General features: G+C 35.3%; 1 protein-coding gene across 2 annotated transcripts; it reads right to left on the bottom strand.

Annotated features, from left to right (window-relative positions):
* Positions 1–5,014: 5,014 nt before the first annotated feature.
* Positions 5,015–16,877, bottom strand: LOC119071303. Of its 2 annotated transcripts, none has more exons than XM_037176182.1 (2): positions 16,866–16,877; positions 5,015–5,841 (listed from the first exon to the last, which is right to left on the bottom strand). In XM_037176182.1, the coding sequence occupies exon 2, from the start codon at positions 5,823–5,825 to the stop codon at positions 5,133–5,135; it is 693 nt and encodes a 230-aa protein (XP_037032077.1). In that variant the 5' UTR covers positions 5,826–5,841; positions 16,866–16,877; the 3' UTR covers positions 5,015–5,132. The 2 variants fall into 2 exon arrangements, with proteins under 2 accessions (XP_037032077.1, XP_037032076.1); XM_037176181.1 differs by lacking the exon at positions 16,866–16,877 and adding an exon at positions 5,896–5,955 and having other exon boundaries at positions 5,015–5,847.
* Between the last annotated feature and the right edge of the window lie 372 nt (positions 16,878–17,249).

Genomic DNA, 17,249 nt, shown 5'->3' with positions numbered 1-17,249 from the left:
GATTTTACCCTTAGTTTCTAAACTCCATTCTCCTATAAAGGACTTGATCGATCTAGATCAATGATATAATAGTGGGATAGATAGGCCTTCTATGTAAATATTTTGTTCAAGAGGTGAAGCAAAAACCAATACGAAATATTCAATTGTGTGTGTGAGTACCTTAAATTTATGGTACTTACGTATTTTCGTACTTATTTTGAAATGTAGGCGCGAAGAAAATTTGCATTTTCACTTTTTCATCGAAATTGGTTTAAAGGATTTCTTTTGTGTTCAATTAAATATTTATCGAACTGAAATTTATATTTCATATAAACAATCTCTCATTGTCCCCAATATTGAACTAATTTTGTGATTTTTTCCTTTTCGATCGAAAAATTTTTTATTAGAAATTTCGACGATCGGAGAATTCAATCAGTTGGCTGAATTTACAAACTTTCACGTTCAGTAGTCACGCATATATAGTTTATAATAAACGTGTTAACATCGCATCGTCAAAATTAAAAAATATTTAAGAAAATTGGTTAGAAAATGTGTGTAATTAGGTAGTGAACAGTTTATGTGTAATTGATAGTAGAATTTTCCTTTAAAGTGGTAAAAGTTCATTTCGAAAAGTCAGCAACAATTTAATGAAATTGTCAAAATTAATTTGAATGTGTATCAAATGTATATTACACTGAGTTTACTTTTGCTTCACGATTTCGTCTACGTAATTCCTGTCTATTACACTATTATGTCATTGCGTTAGTGATTTTTCAAAGGTTGGACTAAGCCTAACCCGTCCTTTACGTCTATATACTCAATGGAGAGTATAACCTGAAGTGAATCACAGCGAGCTGGCGTTCCCCTTCTTCATCACACAGCTGAAATGCCTATCTAAATGAAGCTAAAAACAAAATAAAATAAAATAAATTAGAAACAAACAGAGTTTAAACACTCTTCCCTTACCCTGGACTCACGTCAAGTGAATGAATTGAGAAAAAGAAGGCTGTTTCGACCTCGAGAACTAGCGGCGGTCCAAAAGCCAGAGTGGACTGACTATCTTCAGTTGTTTCCGCTAGTCTCTTACACAAGACAGCAGTAAATCTTTCAATTGAACTGTAGCGTTAGAAAGTTTACATAAGTAATTGCCATCTGCTGATGGAAAATCGGGCGTCAAAAAAAGCTACTCTGAAACATTCCCAAAAAAATGTAGCACCAAAATAAGAGTAAAAACGTAAAAATCGAAAGTAAAAATTCACACAATAACACCACTCAAACAACAAAAACAAAACACATACCACCGCACAAACTCAGACTTAATCTCGTTGAAAAACTCCGTCAAGCTCCGTTCGTTACGTCCGAAAAAGAAAAAGTGAAAGCCTGAAAGGTGGCCTTCCAGCCTCCTAGGCAGAACGAACTAAACAAAATGTTTACACTATTATGTCATTGATCTAGATGATCTATATCTAGTTATTCGTGAACTGTTGTTCTATACTCAAACTCAAAGACGTATACGTATGTGTACACCATTGTTACCAACTGTAAAAAAAAATCATTTCAAAAGTTCTGTCTGTCAACGTACTGAGCAAAACGTGTAAGTTTATTTTGTATGCTTACTAAGAGGACCGAAAGTAAAGCTGTCAATTCGCGGGGCGAAAGCTTTCGCTTTCGCCCCTTGAATTGACATTTCTTTACTTTCGGTCCTCTTAGCAAGCATACAAAACTTAATACGTAACTCTTTCGGCCTACTCAATCGATACGTAAATAACTATTATTTACTAGTACGATCGGTTTGCACTACTTTTATCGGGCAACAGCAGATGGAAAAAAATGCTAAGCTAGCCGAAGAGCAAGCCAAGCGTGAAATAAAAAAGTGGAGCGGATCCCACTCACTGAAGATTTCATTCGTATTTAAGTATAACTTAAACATGTGTAACGGCAGTGCCATTCATTAAGTTCTTTTTTGAACAGTGGAACTTGGCGTTAAAACATTTTCACGAAGCAAACTATCTCATGGGCATCGACGCAAACACACTGAAAGTAATTTGGGGCCAATTTTGGGGCGCTCATCAGGTATGTTGTGTTTGAAGTAAATTTTTTGAATGAGGGACGGGAAGCGCGTTTTGCATGCTTCATTTTATCGAAACCTTCGAGCATGTTCGATAAACGTTCATAAAGAAAAACGGAGAGTCAAAGTAAGCGTAATTCGCTACCACTTTTACAAATTATTTTTCCTATTCTAGGTGTGTAATACCTTTAAGAGCAGTGACGTCCTACGCGAAACAAAATCATTTTTCTTAATAGAATTCAGTCATGAGTCATCACTAGCCTGTAAAAAATCACCAGAATTTAAAATTTTGTAATTTTTAGAAAGTTTTTAAGAAATATTAAATAACCAAATATTCCGAGTAATACGCTTGTACTGTATGCTATTTGTTGCTTATCGAATTTTGCATAAATCACTGTCACGTTTTGTGTGTCTAAGCCCAGCATATCTTTGCTCTTAACTTCCTCCATCCAATTCCACAAACCCATTTGATTCACGAATTATACGAGCAAATCATATGCTACAAGAAATTCCTGACGAAATTTTATTGCTTTCGATTTTAAAAACGAGCAAAACACTAAACGGAACCAACTTTCATTCATTTAAGAGCTTAAAATAAAACGCTAAATGAACCATAAAAAAAGTTCCCGAAATTCTTATGGTTAGGAGCCAAACATGATGTGGCTTCGAATTGAGAACGACATGATCGTAAAACAAAAGCCATGCGTAAAATCGGTAAAAGTGTGTGGTCCATAAAATTGTCTGTATTCCTTTGCTATTTTCACTAAAGTTATCAATAAAAAAAAGAAAATATTTTGGATTTTATTTGCCCATTTTTATATTAAAGTAAATGTGCGTAACATCATGGGTCCGCTATTTATATTCACGTTTTATTTAGTAACCTATACGTTAAATCCTTTTTCGTGCTACACATTTTCTATAATGACCTCAATTGAATTTAATGGCTTTAGTGATAAATACGAAAATGTTCTTTTATTTGCGCGGTTCCATCAAGATAACGTAAACTGATTTTCGTTTATCAATGTTTTTCCTATTTTGTTCTTCATTGTGCTGAAATAATGTGGCCATGGTAGAGGAATATTAGCGCAAACAAAAACCAATTAAAAGGATTTCCAGTGTACGATTTATAGATCCTTTGAATTGCAAATAAAGGTACCATGATTAATATTTCCTAATTATTATCCAGCCACAATGCTCTATTGTGTTGGATGTATCATGCAATGGATGTATATTTTTCGCATTGTTACATGATACGTAGGTGGTGTATAGTCTGTGGATGGAATAATGATTTCTCATTCAATTAACATCATATTGATGGTTCCGGATACTTCTGTAAGATTTGATGATTATTTCAGAAATATTTCTAGTTCTTATTGTATTATAGTGAGTGGTATTATGGTGAGTTTCCAATCAATTGAGACCAGTAGAAAATCTAAATGAATGTGAGGGCGAAAGCTGTGTCTGACTGCAATAAATATTTATAGGAGCTAGACTGATAGATTTACTTTCATTTAAATTTTGTATCGAAAATAGGACGAATTTCATTGCTGAACAACATCCAAAGCTTATCACATATTTTATCCGAGCGTATAATAACCCAACCCACCCACATTTGGATACAATTTTATATAATTTGCTGAAACAGTTGGTATTATATTTGCCTCAAAGATTTCGATTCGGAGAGCATAGGGCAACAATCGAACGAACTGCTATTGATTAAGGCAGCACGTTCCATTTAATGGTTAATCTAACGAAAAAGTACCAGTACGTACGGCACTGAACGTATTAAATGCAAATCGGTTTCAGAAATTCGTGATGAGGCAGTCATGAGTGAAAACGAAAAGGATCTGTTGAATCCATAAATTATTCGACTTTTCTTTTATAAAGTAATGAAGCAATAAAAACACTCTTTTATGATGATTCAGATATAAAACATTCCCAATATATATACTACAACCCAGAGTCGTTCATGAATGTGTGAACATCTCGGTGAAGAACGGTGAAATGCAAAAATTTTCTGATTTATGTATAGCGTGTGTCAGCTGGATTGGCGAACGTCAACTGTAACATTCATTGTTTCTTCAAATTTGTTTCGTGGATGCGAGCAAACGATTTTACGATAATAGCACGGCCACCCAAATGACGTGGTTCGAAAGCGGCATGTTCGCGGGATGATTCTTCGCCGTAGTCCTCGTCACCGACTGCAACCCATTTCACTCACTTCGATTTATAGCTGCGAGCTACATCGAGTACACCACCCCATTCACCAGTCAATTGGTTCTTGATTTTGTTGACTTTATTGTTTTCCGAATCGACTGCACTGGAAGGATGATTTTGCATGAGAAAGAGGAACTCGTCGATAATTAGATGGGCATTTATATTGGGTAAGTGGTTTTTCCAGACCAGGAATCGAAGGCAAACGCGAGATGAAAATCATTTAAACGAAATATATGAAAGCTCTGAGACATTACACTAGTTGTCTCACTCTACGCGCGTGTTTGTAAGCAGTAAATCTAATTTTCGATCGAATTATACTAACATGTGAAACGTGTGGAATGTGTATGACTTAAAAAAATAAGAGCTTCCATTCCCATATAAATTTCTAATTATTCTGAGCCCAGTGTATCTTCGATAAAGTTCCATGGACTCTGCTCTAACAAAAGTCCCACAGATGTCCATCCACTTCAATTAACGAAATTTCTTTCATCACGGGACAGGAGGTTATGGAATTCATCATATATCAAACACAAATCCTGCGTATCCATTCGAAATTTGGAGGTCGATGACATTTTTAAAGATATTCTATCCTCCAATGTGTGACCTTTACGACCGACAATAACGTTACAGATGTCCTCTTCGCTTCTGATGCATGAATCTAAGAAAAGCCAGGACTCCTTAAGGGTGTACATCGTCGCCTATTGATTAAAATTATAGTCGGATGACATAAAGCAATAAAGTTTTCCGGTTTTTCTTTACATTTCAATATCTCTGTATATTTGCAACAAATAGAAAAATCTGTTAAAATCTGTTTTAACATTGTCATACTCTCAGCGAATAAATTAAATTAAATTAAAAAAAGCACAATCTAGTCTTCAGTAACAACGAAGCCACCAAAAAATGGTCTGCTTTTCTTAGTTGATTTTTCATGATTTTTAGGTTTGACTTTTTTGCTAACAATTTCGGTTGTCGAGCTCGAGGCTGTTCGTTGATGTATTTGATTTTCACCTTTCATTTTCTTCACAATTTTTTCGGTTGACTCTACTTCAGTAGCTCGTGGTGTCCGGTTGTTTTGAGTAAGTTCCTGTTTGCGTTTTTTGTTGACGGCATTTGTAGTTGTCTCCACTGAAACTGGTCGGTGTGGCTGATGGATTTGATTTTCAGGTTTGGTTTTTTTTCTAACATTTTCAGTTGTCTCTGCTTTCACAGGTTGTGGAATTATTTCGCCCGGATGTAAATGTGTGTTTGCGTAGTCCATCAGAATTTCGTTCAATGTTCGATATTTCTTCACTTTTTTGATCATTTCCGTTAAATGGGCTTTGGACGCATTTTCCGATCGGTGCTCAATGTTGACCGAATTCCAGTTGATGTCATGGATGCTATCTCTGTATAATTTGTACTTGGCACCTATGAACTGACTACTGACTGAATCGACCAATTGTTGCTCCTCTAACACTGTCCATTTTTGATTGTTGTTATCGGTTAAATCACATATTTCCACATCTGGATCGGCAATTTCGGTTTTAATTTGCTTTGTTCGGTTTTTTCTTTGCGTCGTCATTTTTCAATGTTTTTTTCTTCTACTACTCGGAACCGAATTTTTTTTGTTGAAGTTATGTAGTTTGATCGGCTTGATGACACTCGAATTTTTTGTAAGTCAATGAAGTCAATCGATGGCGCCTGTTTATTTTGACTGACGGGACTGACGTAACTTGACAATCGATTTTTAAAAAGCTTTGTGAGGAAGGCGGGGTAAATTTCAAAAAAAGCGATTAACATCAATTCTTGACCGTTTCCAGTGATCGTTCAATGTCATCCTTTTTATGACTATAAATGTTAAATATTTGTATGTATGGGTAAGCACCTAATTAAGTATGGTTTCCACTCAACAAAAAGTACTCCGTGAGACAAAGAACTGACACAATTGTCAATTGTCGGTAAGTACGTTAAGTTCATTCGAACCGCTCTCAGCAATCTATTAGATATTTAAGAGTTGAAAGGCTCACTATTCAGAACTCGTTCTACAAAGGGATGGTGAACACTTACAACGAATGTGATTTCGATAAATTTGCCATGTAGGAAATGTATCGAAATATCTGCAAGCACTCATACACCGCCACAGAGCCGCTCCAAATTTTGCTCACATTCCGTTTCACCGTTCGATATTTTACATATCTGGATGACTGTTCCTGTTACCAGTGTCTCACCGTCTTTTCGATTTTTGTTCGCAGAAAAATATGCGGTTCGAACGAGTACGTATGTATAGCGTGTGTGTCGTCAAAATACACAACATAATATCACTTAAGTAGATGGAAGTGGATGGAATAGGAAGTTCTGTAACTTTGTTTGGTTATAAATTATTTGGGTTTAAGGGAATACTCCTATTACGAGCAAAAAAAAATTGATTTACATGGGCACGGGCAAATAAGGTTTTCCGCTCTGAAAGCGAAGGAAAAAAAACGTAAAACATTTTCCCGCATTTTCCTCAGATTTTTTTCTAATGGAAGACTTGGAGGCATATCGGTTTTCATCATCATTGGTTAATTTTCTGTGATTGAATTCGGTAATTTAATATGTTTGCTCTTTTATCATTCGTACGATATATGGTAGACGTTATATTTGTTCACACTGAATTACTTGACTATCAGCATGATATTCCGGAATATGAACAATATCTACATGAAACGCATAAATGAATGACTAGTTTTTTGACGAGAGGTGGTTATAATTGGGAAATTGACAAATTTATTCTGAATTTATGACTGCAATGGATAATGAACCTGAAAAAAGAAGCAGAAGGATGTAATTACTGCTGGCACAGCTCAAACTTGAAAGCTTTATGTAACCAATAAACTTTATAGAACCAACATCTGCTACAAAGTTTTTTCAAACAGGATTACCCCGGATTATTATTCCCATTAAAACTGTCGCTTCAATGAAACAATGCGCACGGCAGTCGCATTCTAACCAACGACGGCGTTCTTGAAACATATTTTCTAGTGTATTCTTCCGTAAAATTATGTTCCAATCGTAAGAATGAAATACGTTCGTAATAATTTTACACAAATTTCTTATGAGGTACACTTCAGCTTTGATTCCATACCCACACGGGACTCATTTATTTCAATATTTCATTCGCATGAATTGATTTAGGATTCAGAAAAAGACAATTTAACATAAAAATGTGGTAACGTTACTACTCTTTGAGCGATTTTTTTCTTCCTTTTCTTTTTGCGATTGGATTACGTTTTATCATACCCATCATACGTCGACGAAAAGTTATTGAATTATTTGCATTGATATTATAATTCCGAACGGAAAAACAAGGCAATTTATCAATATTTTAATACAAATTCCAAAAAAAAAAGAAATGGGAAAAACATAAAATAAAAGCTAGAAATTACTTGCATAAGTTATGATCGAAAAAAATGAATAATATTCCCGTTATTATCATTCTGTCAAAACACATTAAAATATATTTTTGGTTGACATTTAATCTTAACGGGGACGGGAGACGAGATATACTCCATTTTTCATTTATTTCTTCGTATTTTTTTTACTGCTTCTTTTCTGGTATTATTTTGTGGAAATAAGCAATTTATTCCAGTTTTCTCATTTTCTTTTGGGTTGACAACCAATTTTTCTATATTTTGAATGTAACGATATAAATGTCGGTAACTGCTACTATACATCATACAAGTGTTATATTTAATGTTCAACTTTCTAACTGCTAGACACAAAACCTTATTATTGAAAGTTATAAAAGTTGCAAAATATTTTCAATGGCTGAGGCAGACTCTTGCTTGCGGTGGTGTCGATATACTATGTAAATACACTTTATGGGTTGTTGTGTATAAATTACTAATTTATAATAAAAAAAAACAGTTTCCATGATCCATTTATGTCGATAAAACTTTAATAATTTGTTTTCATTTCTTAGAAAAACAGCAATAATCCCGAGTGAAAACAATACATTATTTCTGCCCTGGTTTCTAGTTTTCACGACAAAAATTAAGTCGAGTTTTAATCTACTCATCAAATCAGTGCCGAACTGGCCAAGCCCATACTGCCAATTAGGGTGATTCCCGAAGGACCTTTTGCATTTTGATGCATTTTGATTTTAGCTCAAAAATGTTTCATACCCGACCCTGTGATGGGCCATTGTTTTTTGTAGTCCTAGAGGTCCTAACGTTTTTTTTAATCAATGCCAGCGCATTGAAATAATTATGACATTAGTTCATTCCGTCAATTTTTGCTCTTTCTTTGTTAAATAAAATACCTCAGGTGCTCAGGCTTCTGAAAGAAAATTTGTTTATCCACTCGGATGATTATAACCCTATCGTTCAGCTCGGGATACAAACTTCTATTTTTAAAATCACAATTTTCCAAACGTTTTGAAGCTCAAACGATGTATGAGTGTAGCCGTCTAGTACTATCTAGTACATCTAGTACTTTATTGGGTTTAACATACACATTCTTATATAAGATAATGCTAACCAGACCTCATTGCTTATTTTTGTCGTCGCTGTCGATAGCAGGTGAATTCCATTTGTTTCCCTTCAATTCTTATGAATCAAATGATTTTCGTAAAAAGCATGAAGGCAAAGTATAATAAAACATTTATGACAAACTAAATTGCTAACTCAGAGAAAATATTAGCTCTATAATTTCCATCGAGCTAGCCGATTTTCTTCAGTAGCTCAGTAGCTGTATGGGATTAGTCAGATTAATAACAATAATCGAAGTTCAGAAAACTTAATCGGATGGAGTTGTATTTTGTTTTTGTCGTTCATGTAAAAGATTGACCTACTTATAACTTTTCCAACACAGTTCTCCCATACACCTATTCACTTTCACAGTTTTGTTTTTCTCTTGGAGAAATCAAATTATAGTTAAACTTTGTCCCAGATTTATTTTTGCTGTTTATGCATTAGGAGGAGCAAAGCACCTGGTGCACTTTTTTAGTATATTAACATACAGCAATATTTCATTATATTTCCTGTGTCCAACACATATTTCGAGTTGTTTTCGTTTATAATTTGATTAAATTTTATGCGACATGGGACTTCGAAAAGTTCCAACGGCTCCGGCTCCAGTGATTATGTGGGACATGTTGAATTATTTATTTGGGCTTTATTTTACCTGAAACATTGTCCATTTCACAGTCGCCATATCTAGGTGTGACGGAGTGTATACAAACATTCAATATACTTATACAATGAGACGTCCTCTCCTCATACTAAATATGTACTGCAGCGATAAGCTTTTACTGACCCATCTTAATTATGTCTTTTTCTGCTCGTACTTCTTGTGTCGCTTTCCGCAGAATCATTATCATTCCTATCGGCAAAAAACATCCGTAAGTTCAGTTCATTGAGCGCAAGTTTATTTTCTATTTTATTCAAACAAAAACACAACGGTTGTCTAGTACTCGCATTGGAAAAGGAATCATCAATAAACAATTTGTATACTTACAATTTTCAGTTTTCATCCATCGTACATCTCACAGTTGTAAATAAAGAAAAAGGTTTCAGTTTCAGTAAAACTTCCAATGATGAAATATCAAGAATTTATCTTTACCTTTGTTGCAGAAGCGATGTATATTGCAAGTAATAATTTAATAGTTTAAAACACATTCAAAATGAAAGCTTGTAAAAGGTTTTGCAAATAATTTAAGAGTTAGCGATATACCCCAAGTCCGTGGGTTTTATGTTTTTTTTTGTGTGTAATTGTTGAGATTGGCTTTTTAGCCTCGTACGAAGTACAAAGGGGCTTATAGGATTACGATGCTGTGTGTAATTGATGGAATTCGAAGCAGACGGTAAGGGCAAAGTGTTTGGGCCGAATGTAAAACAGCCGTTCTACTTTCCATCTCCTAACAAACTGGCAGTCGGTCGGAGTTTTGTAAAAACGATATAAATCGGTGAAAATGATAATTACAAAGTCGCTGATCTGTGGGAAGTGATTGGTTACGTGTGTGGGGTGTTTCAATCATCCCAAATATGGATATCTATATACAAATATATACAGCTATATTGAGCTATATAACGATATGAATAGTTATTTTGAGCTGTTTATTTATAGGTAATATAGGTTAATTGTTGAAAAAATTTGTGTTACATTTGAAAGGAACGTCGTACGGGGCTTCGTAATTGCGCTATGCGCAATTTTTGAGACGTACACATTTCATAAAAATTTTACTTTACCGACGTTTACGGGCGCAGTAGGCTTGCGGTAAGAGTAGGGCGACGGACGAACTAGGGTCACGTACGCAATAGATGTACGGGTTCGTATGGGGCTCAGTCGCAGCAAACGCTCCGACTGTTCTGACGGCTCGTTTAAATTACCATTGCTTAGGTGTATTCTGAACTGAATTCAATCAGAAAATCGAAAAAATTTGCTTTATTTACTTGATTTACATAGCTTTCGAGCTAGATCTTTTTCGAAATTTAAGATAAAGTAAAATTGAAAATATTCAAAGCTCCGTCCTCACTTTTCACTTACTTTGTTATGTGGTATAAGTAGTCGCGAGAAAAATTTACAAAATTTAAAACATACGTATTGCAGCGACATCTTTCAGTGAAAGAGTGAATCGTTCTCTATCAAAGAGTTTTGATTGAATAGCGAACGTTCGTATCCCACACACGTCAGTCAAGGGATGATAATAAAGGAATCGTTTTAAAAAAAAGAGAGAACAGACGCCGTAATCCCTCTCCAGACCGACAGAATGACTACAGTTTAATATAAACTGATAAAATCAAACTCTGGGTTTGTTAATGTCTTTAAATCTATGAGGACAGAACTTCAACAGGGTAATGAACATTGTCATGCAATTAACAGGTTTACGTCTATAAATGAAACAATAGTTTCGTACTTGCTAAATTTCGGCTTAATATTTATGTCCGGATATGTGGACGAAAGTTTCGTCTTATTCCGGATTGCATACGAACGTACAAGAGTTAAGTAATAAAGTTACTGCTAAAAATTGATTTATTTATTTAGTTACGAATTTATGCTTTTATCTATACGTTCATAAAACAAGCTAAATTGAAAGTTTTTCACAATGTTTTATAAAGTTTGGTTGGTTGGTTGGATGTGATAGTTTAATCAATTTTATCGATTTTTTATCAACTTTATTGAAAGAAAACTTTTCCGCTCATAAATGAAAACATATAAATAATTCTTGGTAAACTTTAATACGAAAAAATAGCGAAACCGTAGAACATAGGACCTGGACATGGTACACTATCAATAAGCTTTATTCAGAAATTTTGATTTTAAATTTAAACAACTACGTAACAGACATAAAATTGAAGCGACAGACATAGTACATAATGGTACTGAGGTAGATATTATGTTACTAGATCGTGAAAGTACATTTCAAAGAAATTGAAAATTGAACTCGTTGCTAATAATTTTCTTCTTAGAAACAAGAACCGACGTATAGAAGAAGAATAATGAGTTCATAGGAACAAAAATCAATTTTTTTAACAATGAAAAAAATAATAGAGTTGATTTCTGGCTGGGACTCAATTTTATGAAATGAATCTGTAAAAACTTTATTGTCAACAAATGAAGTAAACGATTTTGTATAAAACACTTGAAAACTTTTTAAACAATAAATTGGATCGACATCCATTCAACACTGAAACTTGTAATACCCTTCGCAATAGCCAAAATGTAATACAAGCTGTGAAATCAATAATGGTGAAATAATCAAACTTTTCTTTCGCAAATTGGGTATCATTTTGATAAAGTGTTATTCCCATCATATTTTGTGTTATAGAGAAAATTCGAAAATTGAATTTTCCATTGAAAATAAATTTTCAAAACTTATTGGAAATCAGCTACAAACACATTGTAAAAGACGATATCTTGCACATATATAGAAATTGCATTTAAATGAAGTAACGATGTTGCATATCGATTCTGTAATATTTATGTATAGAAATTTTAAACAGTCACATGTCATGGAAGGAAATATATAATACAATGCCGGAAGTTATGTAGAAAATTTAGTTTTTGTACAAACAGAGTTAGAAAAGTCGAGCATTCAGATATTTTCAGGTTTATGGAAAATTAATTTATATCTTGCGCATTTTATGTTTGGCGGTACACGCGCGTACCTTCAGGCGTATTTGCATCAACTTTATTTTATTCCCTTGACTGAAAGTCAGGGTCTTACACCAGAAAATACCGAAAAATGTGGGTAACAAAAAGGTTCACTGTGATTGAAAATGTATGAAATGCTATGAAAAACGTTAAATGTGGGTAACAAAAAATCGTTGAGGGCACGATAACTCACAAAACAAACTTCGCATATACTCTGATGTAACAAAAAGTCAATTAAGCAGAATAATAGACAGCTCAAACGAGTATGAAGTTTCACGAGTCATATTATATTTATGATTTGAGGTTGATTGAAAATATTGAAAATTGAAAATTTATAAGAAAATTGAGAGTTCAAAAGTGATCAAAAATCATTCCACATTTCGCTCGATGGTTTCCAAGAAAAAATTTCTTGTCAAATTTTACTGTCATTCGCGTGGAGTTATAATAATATAGTAAATTATTTATTATGTATTAAATGTGACAAGTTTTTATGAATACGTCAAAAATACATTTATAAAAGTGTCAAGCGACCTGACCCGCCCAAAAGGTGGGACCTAGTTTACGATACAATGTTGCGCAAATATTAACGTTGTTATAATGGCTGAAAACTAAGCATTTCTTTTTTCTCAAATGAATTGAACAGAACATTATCTGTTCTGTGTTGAGCTCGAAAATTAAAACTAGATACAAGAAGTAACCTACTTCAATAAAACTTTGTACTTACAAATGTAACTAATTTCATTATAATATATATGCAAAGAAACGCTTGACTGAAAATGATAATATTTGCTCCAAAAATTTTGCAATTTCTTCACTGAAATGCAACATAGTGGCAATTTGAAAAAGTTTTTGTCAACAAAGTCCCACTAATTTACCAATATCTATAACATAAAATAGTCCCAGCTTTCCAGCATTCCGCTTAATTGCTCTTTCCGGCTGTGGTTGTATATGTATCGAGTTTACTTCGTATTTTATACCAATATCTTTAAGTCTCCTTCAAATACCGAGTAAAGTTGACAACGAAAGTTGAAACTATCAAATATTTCCAATTGTTCATTTATTGTATTATTATAATGATTATGAACTTCAAGCTTCAATTTCAGAAGAAATAATTTGATTAAACAACGGAAGTAAAAGAATAAGCAGTAACATCACAGTATCCTCTCTGAAAAATGCGATATTATTATTATTATTATTTGTAAAAGTTATTGCAGTTACAACGTTACTGAAAATAAATAATCGACTTGAATCGTCTTAATTATATGTAGTAAAATAAATGATAAAACAAAATGAAGTAATATATATTATACCTTACTTACTTTATCGGCGCTACAGCCACTTGTGGGCCTTGGCCTGGTCGAGAATCCGGTTCCAGCGTACCCGGTCATTCGCTGCACTTTGCCAACCTCTTATTCTCAGCGCCCGAAGATCTGATTCGACGCCATCTATCCATCGCATTTTAGGGCGTCCTACTCCTCTTCGCCCTTCTGGATCATTTCGGAATAACATTGAGGGGGCTCTGTTCCTGTCCATGCGTGCTACATGTCCTGCCCACCTCAACCGTTGGACTTTCACCACTGCCACAATATCCGGCTCGCCAAAATCACGTTTCAATTCAAAGTTGTATCGTCGCCGCCACCTTTCGCCTTCACGCATCGCTCCGAAAATAGTACGAAGGACCTTACGCTCGAACGTTAGGAGCAACTGTTCATCACTTCTCTTCACCGTCCAAGATTCGCATCCATAGATCAGAACTGGACGAATGAGCGTTTTGTAAACTTGGCACTTCGTTTTCTTCGATATCAACTTTGAGCGTAAATGTTTGATTAGACCGTAATAGCATCTGCTTGCCGCCATGATTCGTCTTTGGATTTCAGGTGTATTATCGCCATCCGAACGAATCAGCGCTCCAAGGTAGATGAATTCTTCGACTACCTCGAGGCTGTACTCTCCAATGCTTATCACGTCCCCTTGTTGATTGGCAACCGTATTGGGCTCGGCCTTCATGTACTTGGTTTTCGATTCGTTGATCATCAAACCCATTCTCTCCGCTTGGATTTTCAGATTTGTGAAAGTGTCTACCGCTGCTGTATGTGTACGACTGGCAAGATCCAAGTCATCTGCAAAGCCCAGAACTTGAACTGATCCATTCACCAGTGTTTTGTTGGTTTGGATACCAGCACGTCTCATCGCGATTTCCAAAGCCAAATTGAAGAGCAGGCAAGACAGTGCGTCGCCCTGTTTCAGCCCTTCCCTTACAGCAAAAGCGTCAGACAAGTCATTTTGCACCTTGACACGACATCTGGTGCCCTCCAATGTCGCTTTCACAAGACGAATCAGTTTTGTTTCGAAGCCCAGCTCCTTCATCACAACATACAATTCCCTACGCTTGGTCCTATCGTAGGCTTGCTTGAAGTCGATGAAAAGATGGTAAGTCCGGACTTGAAATTCCCTGCCTTTTTGCAGAATCAGACGAAGGTTGAATATTTGGTCAGTTGTTGAGCGATCTCGTCTGAATCCGCCTTGATAATCTCCAATGACTGCCTCAGCCCGTGGATTTAGTCTAACGAATAGCACTCGAGCAAAAACTTTGTACGCCGTGTTAAGCAAAGCAATACCACGGTAGTTTTCGCAAATCATCCTGTCACCTTTCTTGTGCAGAGGTAAAATGGCACCCTCTAACCACTGATCCGGTAACGATTCGTTGTTCCATATTCGCTCGACTAATTCATAAATCACCTTAGCCAATTCCTCACCACCCATTTTCAGCAGTTCCGCTGGTATATTATCCGGACCTGAAGCTTTGTTGTTTTTGAGTGAGGAGATTGCTGCTGAGACTTCCTCCAATGTTGGTGCTGACACTATACGACCGTCGTCGTTGAGAAAAGAATCATCGGTAGCATTGCCGTCTTCCTTGAATCGTTCCAGGACATCATGTTTTGCTGTAAGCAAAGTGCCGTCGACTGATCTGCAGATAGTCATTCGAGAATTGAAGCCTCTTCTTTGGTTGTTTATTCGTTTGTAGAACTTCCGTGATTCGTTTGCACTACATAATCTTTCCAACTGAAGAAGCGTCCTTTCTTCAAGTTCCTTTTTCTTGCGCCGGTGCAAGCGCTTTTCCTCCCTCCTCAGATCTTTGTAGCGCTGATCCGCTTCCGTTTTCCGTTCTCTAGTTCTCGCCGATTCCTTCTCAATTCGTGCAGCATTTTTACGATCTGTAACATCAGCACATTCTGCGTCAAACCAGGTCTTAAAATCATTAGGCCTCTGATATCCTAAGGTGTCGATTGCTTCCTGCTTAATCACATCACTCACCGATAGCCATTCGGGAGGAGTGTCGCCTGGCTGAGCTTGTCGTAATTGTTGAAGCTTTGTACTAATGTTATCAGCAAACGTCTCCGCTATCCGTGTATCCTTTAATTTCTCCACCGCAAAACGCCTCACAGTTTCACTACGTCCATTATGAAACCGGGCTAGATGTGCTCTCAACGTTGACACAACCAGATAATGATCAGAGTCGACATTTGCTTTCCAACATGATTTGACGTCAATGACGTCGGTGAGGTGCCGCCCGCTAATCAGTAGATGGTCAATCTGATTTGCTGGCAAATTGTCATTGGGATGCTTCCAGGTAGCCAGGTGTCTGCTTTTATGTTTATGGAAAGTACTTTTCACAACCAGGTTCCTTTCGGCAGCGAAGAAAATCATACGCTGACCGTTCTCATTCGTATTTTCATATATTATACCTATGTCACGAAAAAGTCGAGGCTTGCCGAGTACAAGTGTGTACTCTATTTTTCACATAGAAAACGAGACAACAACATAGAACTCAAGTGTAATTTTGGAAGTATTCTTCTATTTAAGTAATTTTGACATCCGAACATCTCGCGTATGTGATAAAATACTATTGCGAAAATTGTCTATTACACGGCAGTATACCCCCTGCGAAAATGATCCATTACACTAGGACACATTTTGGGTTCTTTTGACTTTGACAGTTCTTTCAGGTAATGAAAATTTTCGCTTTGTTTTCGTTTTGCACCTAGTAAACCGAAATATGAGAATGGTCGGTGATATCACATTACTCAGAATATGGAACTGTTACTGAAAAACTAAAATTTGTCATTGTTGGGTTTCGTTAGTGGAAATTGAAAAACAAAAATTTTACCACAAAACTATTTATTTATGATTTTTTTCGACTAGAATGAATTTAATTTATTTCTTCAAATTATTCACAATACACGTAGTCTTCGCGTATCATTTATGAATTTGTTTTTTTTTTTAGAATCAATATTGGAAAGTCGGCTATTTTTGAAATCAACATTAAAACCAAAAAAAATTATTTCACAGAACACACACACCAACAAAAACCATTCGTGATGTTTCTAGCGTTTCAAGGAAGTAAAATCATTTGACCAATTCAATAATTTCACTAAGTTTCACTACGATAAATATCCAAACTGAAATTAAAATCAATATTCGAAAGCACAATTTTATCTTTTGTTACGTTTTTAACGACACTAAAAATTGAAACTAAATTCTACAACGACGCGACGTAAAAAAAACTAACAACAACTGACTGACAGTATTGAATTTTTCCAGTTTGATTTCAAATAAAATATCCCTTTAGCGAAGTGTGAGCCATTGCTATATTTTTGATGTGGTGGATGTGGTGTTTTTTTTTTGAGCTGATGAACTTTTCGTATTTTTTTTCCCTAAACATTCATAGTTACATGGTTATTGAGTGATTGAATAAGCACTGCAAAATTTAACTATTGAAATCAGAAATAAATAAATAAAGAAAATTCGATCAAGTCCTTATACGAAATTCGCGGAACATTCGTGTTTTTGAACAACAAGCTTCGGTAACTGT

The sequence above is a fragment of the Bradysia coprophila genome (assembly GCF_014529535.1).
Source record: "Bradysia coprophila strain Holo2 chromosome IV unlocalized genomic scaffold, BU_Bcop_v1 contig_144, whole genome shotgun sequence".
NCBI lineage: Eukaryota > Metazoa > Arthropoda > Insecta > Diptera > Sciaridae > Bradysia > Bradysia coprophila.
This window is presented reverse-complemented; position numbering and strand designations above follow the sequence as displayed.